At 37.8% G+C, this 7,700-nt stretch overlaps 1 protein-coding gene across 1 annotated transcript; it reads left to right on the top strand.

The window, feature by feature from the left end:
- Positions 1 to 373: 373 nt before the first annotated feature.
- On the top strand, positions 374 to 7,522 carry LOC134060555 (uncharacterized). Its single transcript, XM_062517286.1, has 5 exons — positions 374 to 428; positions 3,939 to 4,283; positions 4,669 to 4,851; positions 4,970 to 5,064; positions 6,330 to 7,522. Exons 1-5 carry the CDS (start codon positions 374 to 376, stop codon positions 6,387 to 6,389), a joined length of 738 nt encoding a protein of 245 aa, XP_062373270.1. The 3' UTR covers positions 6,390 to 7,522.
- Positions 7,523 to 7,700: the final 178 nt, after the last annotated feature.

Below are 7,700 nucleotides of genomic sequence, written 5' to 3'. Positions count from 1 at the left end.
CAAGTGTGAAGTAACTTAAAAAGGCCATTTAATCTTCTAACGCTCGGTTTGACCTTTGTATATGTTTGTTGTTTCATTATGAATTGAGTACTCAAAAACAGCAGCAATTCAAAAATGAATTAGAAAACACTACAAAACAAAACCCCCACGCCATGGTGTCTTGATGCAATATATCACATATGGGAAAATTCAGACTTCTCTTTTCACATGTTGTTTATGAAGCAAGTGCAATATGTGAGCTTGTGTGAATGTCACTCTGTTAACTTGTATTTCTCGGAAACAAGAGGTGTCGTCTGGTTACAGGAAGTTCAGGAGGAAATGATGTTGTGTGTACAGCATAAACACCACAGGCCACAGATCTCAGTTCTCAATGATGAACCTCCTGCATGACCAGTGCTGCTGGCTCCTGTTCTGTCTGTTTGCTCAAGGTGAGTCTAGCCGATGCATCTCTACAGATGTGCAAAAATGCACAAGACAGTGGATTACTTTGTGAAGTGATGTGCGTTACCGTTCAAATGTTGGGGGTCACTTGAAATTTGTCAGCTTTTGAGGGGGAAATTAATTTTGTGAGCATTAATACAGAATGCAAAAATACAGCGGAGACATTGACAATGTAATGACTTTTGTAGCAGAACATGGCCTATTTCATTTCTGATACAGTGTCGACCTAAGCATAGCGAGGCCCATCATTATCAACCTCAGTGTTCAGCTGTGTTTGCTAATCCAAGTTTATAATTTTAAAAGGCCAACTGATCATTAGAGGACCCTTTTGGGATTATTATGTTAGTGAGTCTGAAAATTGTTGCTCTGATGAAAAAAGCAACACAGCTGGCCTTTTTAAAAATCAGTTAAAACATCTGGTGCATCAAACAAAATGGCCTTTCTTCTGAGACCTGTCAATATTCTTATGATGAGAAATCAGTAATTTTGTATGAAAAAAATGGGCAGGAACTGAAGATGCCATACAGTACTGTGTGCTACTTCCTTCACAGAGGAGTGTAAACTGAAGCCACAGTGCACAACTGGGTGAGAGGACAAATTGTACGCACGAGTGTCTAGTTTGAGAGACTGACACTTCACTGGTCATCAGCTGCAGTTTTATGCATTACATTACATTACATTACATTTGGCTGACGCATGTTTAGCCAAAGCGACTTACAACATGGTAAACTGTTAAAAACTTTTTGAAACAATGCTCCCAAAAATTCTAAAATGTTTTTTTTTTTTAATGTAAACAATTTAAAATGTAAAGTACAATAAGAACAAGTTAGAGCACCAGCTACTTCCATAGAGTCAAGAGTCAGGTGCTAGAATTAGCCAGGCTAGTTGTAAGTAGTGCTACAGTATAAGGAATAGAATAGAATAGAATAGAATACTTTTTTGATCCCGTGAGGGAAATTCAGTTCTCTGCATTTAACCCAATTTAACCGAATTAGTGAACACACATGCACACAGTGAACACACAGTGAGGTGAATCACAGAACCCAGAGCAGTGAGCTGCCTGCCCAACCAGAGGCGCTCGGGGAGTAGTGAGGGGTTAGGTGTCTTGCTCAAGGGCACTTCAGCTGTGGACTGGTCAGGGATTGAACTGGCAACCCTCAGGTTACAAGCCCGATGCCCTAACCAGTAGTCCACGGCTGCCCCGAAGAGCTTGGTCTACAGGATTTTTTTGAAGATGGAGAAGGATGTCCCTGCTAGAGTAGGAACTGGTAGCTCGTTCCACCAATGAGGAACAACAGATGAGAAAAGTTTGAATTGGCCTGGGTGTACTGGTGGCAGAGCTAGACGTCGTCTATCTGAGGAACGCAGCGGTTGGGAGGTTTTGTTCAATAGCACCCGCAAAACACAGTATGTCAACATCAACTGAAGAGGTGACTTCAGGATGTTGGCTTTCTAGACAGAGTTGTAAAGAAAAGGCCATATCTCAGACTAACCAATATATATAATTTTGGGGAAAAGAACAGTCAGTTTCATAGAAGACAAAAATAAATGTTATGGATAGACAAATCTGATATACTGTAGGTGCACAGATCACAAAGGATATTCATGCGACACAATCAACAATGTGTGTTTGACTCCATACGTCAAGTATTGTGAAGGGAATGTGATGAGTTGGGTATATTGTTAGTGATAAAGTGGGACATTTGAGCAAATGAATCTTGAAGAAGAATGTGAAACCAGCTCGTGGATGAAGCTTGATTGGAGCCAATTCCCTCTCATTTTCCTCTTTGTGTATAGCGCTTAAATGGCCTCTTGTTGTGCTTGATGTCTATGCTTACGGGAATGCTGAGGAGTATGCCTCTCCATTTGGCATTTTGTTTTGTTTGATTTCATGTATGCACATGACATATTATTTTTGTGTTTGGAAATTGTCTGTATATTTAAATTCCTTTTGTGAAGCGGCCTTGGGTGTCTTGAAAGGCACTTTATGAATAAAATGTATTATTATTATTATTATTATTATCATAAAAAGAGGACAGTGACCCAAAGCACAAAGCACCATGTAAGACACACTGTGGGATGGATAAGTGACCCCAAATGTTTGAGTTGCAACGTTATTCTATAGTTCTAATAAATGACACTTAAAATACATTGTTTTATGATCTTTAAAAAATCAGTTGACCATTACGAGTATCAAACAAAATGGTTGTAAACCAACAACTTTCTGAAATCTGTCAATTTATTTTTATTCTGAGAAATGGCTATGGTCATACAACACGGTGTGCGCTACTTCCTTTCCCAGTTTAAAATAGAATAGAAAGAGATGGAGGCCTCTTTTATTTGTCCTCTTGTCCTCAGAGGGGACACCTGGACAAGAGGACAAATTGTACAAGTGAATAGTATGAGAGACAGGCGCCTCGTAGGTCCTAAACTGTGAGTTTTGCTGAATATTACCCGCAAAAGACCAGTGTGTCAACATCAAGAAGAGGTGACGAGGAAGAGGGTATATAGCTTTCCAGACATATTTGACAAGACTGACCAATAGAAAGGAAATCTTAACATAGGCAAAAAATACATTGAAAAACAAAAATCTCAAAAAGCATTCAGATAAAGTCAAAATGCTGGAGGAGTGTTTGACTTGTCAAGTGATTACAGTATATTGACAGTTTGCAACACAATATCACCCTATGGACTGTGCTTGATTGGAGCCAATTTCCTCCAAAAGGAGGACAAAGACCAAAGATCAGCTCCAAATTCAAGATATAGGCCTACATAGCCTAGAAGAATATGGAGAGTGGTGGACATATCTAAGTGACCCCAAACATTTGAATGGCAATGTAAAAATAGTGTCATTACTAATGTCACTATAATAGCCTAAATGAAATGTGTTTAATTTCAATAAGGAAACAGTTATCACTATTCATAATCAAAGCCACTTTTATTAACTGGCATTATCACACTCCTGCACAGTGTATAATAACAAAAGTCACAAAACCACTGCATTTGGACAGAGGAATTATGTAATATATTTCTTGTTAAAAATATCCAAAAAATACATACATCATTTCTCAACTATTAGCTGCAGTTTATACATTGATTTTGCAAACTTCAGTGATTGTGTGGTTAAGGATTTTTATTATTATACATATTTTGATATAATTTGACATGATTATTTCATTTTTAAAGTTTATGAAAAAAACATCTTGGAGACTCCAGGAGTATCACTAGAGAGAGTCTGCGTACCACCAGTGGTAGCCTACCAGTATGTTTGAGAACTGCTGCTGTAGGCTGGTGCTATGTTGAAAAGTTCAACCAGATTCTCTGTTACCTGCCCATAACATGCTTGTAATTCTTCAAGGGCACAGCAATTCTAAATGTTTATTGCAATAAATATACAAATACATGTAGACTCACTGCTGCATTTTATATGAATGCCAAACACTGAAAAACTAATGCCACATTTAAACTAAACTATACCATCTTTTATGTATTTGCAGTGTATTTTCTTGCAGGCACTACTGGGGACCTCAAAGTTTTACAATCACCACACAATCTGATTCTGTCCAAGGGAGAGACTGCACAAATCAACTGCACGTGGAATGGGGAAAAAGTCAACGGACTTAAAAAAAGCTGGCAGAAAGATGAAAAAAAGATTGACAAGGATTCCACTATCTTCAATAGGATAAATATCTCATCTCAAAACTACTCATCAGCCCTGGCCATTCACAATATATCTAGTAATGATTCAGGTTTATATGTTTGTAAATTTTTCCACGACATACCAAAACTCGAAGAATACTTGGGAAAAGGAACACAATTAACAGTGAATTCACAAACTAAAAGTGAGTTTTTTTCTAATTAACATAGTCAAACAATCAAAGAGCATAAACAAACATATACCTTAAAGCATTTTTCTACATTATTCCTCTTCTATTTTCACCCTTGTTATTTCAGGCACTGCCTACAAAACAGAAGCTTGATTCTCTGCATTTCATTTTCTTTGCTTCACCAGAAGCACTTTTTGTTGTTAAACCAATTTAATCTTAAAACTTTAAATGTGGTAACCACCAGCTCACTGTTAAAAAGATGTTAACTCAAATAAAATGCTAACACGTTAAATAATGAAAAATAAAATTCACTTCCCCCCACCCCTCACCTATAGGCTACATCCTCTCATTGACAGTTTAAATAGGAGCTGCGTTCAATTGATCTGACTTTTCCCTGCAGCCTCCACTGAGAGCCAAGGGGGTGCTGAAAACCAAGCGGATGCTGAAAACCAAGCGGATGCTGGAAACCAAGTGGATGCTGGAGACTCTGGGCTTCCACTCCAACTCACAGTGTCTTTGGCTGTTGTTGTGGGTCTACTGGTGATCAGCGCTCCTTTGGTTATCTGCAGATTAAAGAGAGCAGGTCAGCAGCTGGTTAAGATTCTCTCACAAATTGTAAAATTAAATTTAAGCGATTTGCATAAAGAGCTAATAATACAGTGTTCAGTATTCATATTGTCATATTTGTCTTGTGCATGAAGGAAATAATGTGATCAGAGAAGCACCCAACGAAAGCGAGGAGCATGGAGAAGAAATTGAGTCCAACTCTAACTCCTCCAGGGGTTCAACGCAGTGGGTAAGCTCAGTACACACATTGTGCATCTAACAGCCAGGTAGCTACTGTGCTATTTCGGGAGCATCTTTTAAAATCATTCCCCCCAAAGTGTAGATCTTAAGTGCAAGTTAATTTAGGGCATGTCCAAATCTACGTTTGTCTGTTTAACAATAGGCACATGAGGTTCAAATAGGTTATATAGCCTTAATTTCCTTCACTAATCATGTGTGTTTTTGGTGTAGCATCATGCAACCAATCAATGAGAGTCCCATCTCTCATTCCCTTTAAAGTCCAGACGTATGTGCCTCGGCACATTGCTATTATAATGACGAATTTGCCAAACATAAGTGATATGCTCTGATATGTATGATAGACGGATGTAGGAGCATCAATTTGAATCAATAACACAAATTACATTCATATTCAGAAACAATCACCGGAAGCGCATCCTCCCCTGGGGAAAAAAAAGAGAAAAAACAGTGGTGGGGTCATGCTGATGTTTTGAAATTATTCTTAAAACAGCCGAAAGACAGAGATCATAACTCCAAAATGGAATAAAAATATTTTAGGCAAAGACTAACCTTTGAAGCGACAATCAAAAAGCTCTGTCCTTGATCCAACTGATGATATGTGGAACTAAAAGCAGGTTCCTGCAAAGAGGTCCACACCTGACTCATTTACACAACATCTGCAGGAAGAATGGGCTTAAATATCTGCTGTGTTGTGTGAACTTTATGGAGGGCTACCCCATTTGATTAAGGGTGCCTTCCTAAATTGCCACTTGGATCGCTCAGAGCACACTGAAACTTTCACATATAAATCCTATCACAAGTGTTGTAGTGGCATCCATATTGCAAACCGAAGGCTAGCCTATAAGCCCAAATAACGGGGAGTTAGAATGCTTGTCTTCTTCAAACTTAAGAGCTTAATTCTATTTTCAGTGTCAGATTGAATTTACGAATGCACCCTACATTAACATCTATATATTTACACGAAACAATTGTATGTAAACTCCTGACCCTCTGAGAATAAAATAAATATAATTATTTTGGAATGATGGTAGTTGGAGTTTTGTATCATCAAAATACAATACTCAGGGTATATACCGTTGAATGAAAAGTGAAACTGTGAGTGTGAAAAGCTGACTTTACATTTAGCCAAAGTGTATATTTAAACTTTATGACCTCGACTATATAGAATATGATTTGGTCAGTTATTTTTAAAATGTTCTTTAGCCGAGAGCACAATGAACCCAACACATATATATGTTTTTCTCTCTCTCTTAGTGTCAGGTTCCTGTGTATGAAGCTTACTTTGATCATCGGAGAGATGAGGAGGATGGCTGAAAAGGATTCAACATCACAGAAGAAATATTCCATAGCCTACATTATTTGTTTTTGCCATCTTATGGTTAAACTGTGTTCCTATTGAATAATCTCATAGTCATTCTTGAGGCAATTAAGGGATACAACATGCTGTAAAAGTAACCGTTTCAATTCACACAGAGCATGGTTTGAACTGACATAGACCCAGCATTACAGTTTTTCTCGATTGCCTTAACGCTTGCGTCAACTCTGACACCATGTCATCAAAACAGTTAACACACCGGTCTAAACAGAATCACTCAACACAATTTTTTCTTGCAAAAGACTGAAACACTCTCAAAACACTTAAAACACACAGCAAAGGCTAATTTTGCCTTTAAACAACACAACTTGTGTAGTCAAATCAATGTTCGCTTTCAATCAGTCACACACTGCACAACAAAATGCAACCGATTCAATTAATTTAAACGCCATAATATGCTTCAAGGTACTTCACGGAGCTTGGTTTGAACTGAAACTCGCGAGAGCCAGCAGGTGACAGGGGTAAGGGAAAATGTTCTTCCTTTTAAAAGGAAAAAACTTTGAGCAGAACCATGGGGGAGGAGTCCTATATCCGGATATTACAGTGTACAGAAAGGGTATAGGATTGTTGCATTTTTTTTTTATTGTTCAATTTCTTTGTGATGTAATTGCTCCATACAACTCTTTATCATTATTAATTCTTCATTTAATCAATCAACTTCTTTAATTTGATATGTTTTAATCTGAAAGCTGACAAAATTAAGATGCTGCTTGATTTTATTGTGTTCTTCAAAAATGATTTAGCTTTCTGTTTAGTATAGCCTACTTAATGATAGTCGACATTCAGTGAACAAACTTGAAAGTTTACTTTGAAGTGCGAGGAGCAAGTATTGCCCTGTTACTACAGTATTAAAGAGTGTGCTTAAAGGTGCCATCAGCGATTGTATGCACCCATATATTTTTTGTCAAATTCAGCAGTAATCACCTCATGACTACTAGCTGCCCGTTCCATGAGTAGCCTACACTGTATAAAAAAATGTCTGTAGGCAGCCCAGGCTCTGAAAGCTGGTTGAGTGGGGGCAGCCTGTCCTCCAAACAAAAATGTCACAGACTGTGCCTCTAATAAACTAGAAAAAGTATTTTTGTCTTTTGGTCTTACTGTATGTGACATAACTATTGTTCTTTTTTTTTAACAAAAAAACACCACCAATCTTGTGTCTTGGTATTTAGTTGTAGACATACTTAACATAAAGGCACCATGCAGACCCGTGGTTTTTGTGGATATGACTTGAAGGTCAGTAACAGGAAATG

Source organism: Sardina pilchardus, chromosome 16 (assembly GCF_963854185.1).
Source record: "Sardina pilchardus chromosome 16, fSarPil1.1, whole genome shotgun sequence".
NCBI lineage: Eukaryota > Metazoa > Chordata > Actinopteri > Clupeiformes > Clupeidae > Sardina > Sardina pilchardus.
This window is presented reverse-complemented; position numbering and strand designations above follow the sequence as displayed.

Bases quoted from the DNA above. Each gene is read 5' to 3' on its own strand.
- LOC134060555 (XM_062517286.1), top strand. From the start codon at position 374: ATGAACCTCCTGCATGACCAGTGCTGCTGGCTCCTGTTCTGTCTGTTT. The intron at 429-3,938 runs GTGAGTCTAGCC...ATGTATTTGCAG, and splicing joins GTTCTGTCTGTTTGCTCAAG to TGTATTTTCTTGCAGGCACT. The intron at 4,852-4,969 runs GTCAGCAGCTGG...TTGTGCATGAAG, and splicing joins CTGCAGATTAAAGAGAGCAG to GAAATAATGTGATCAGAGAA.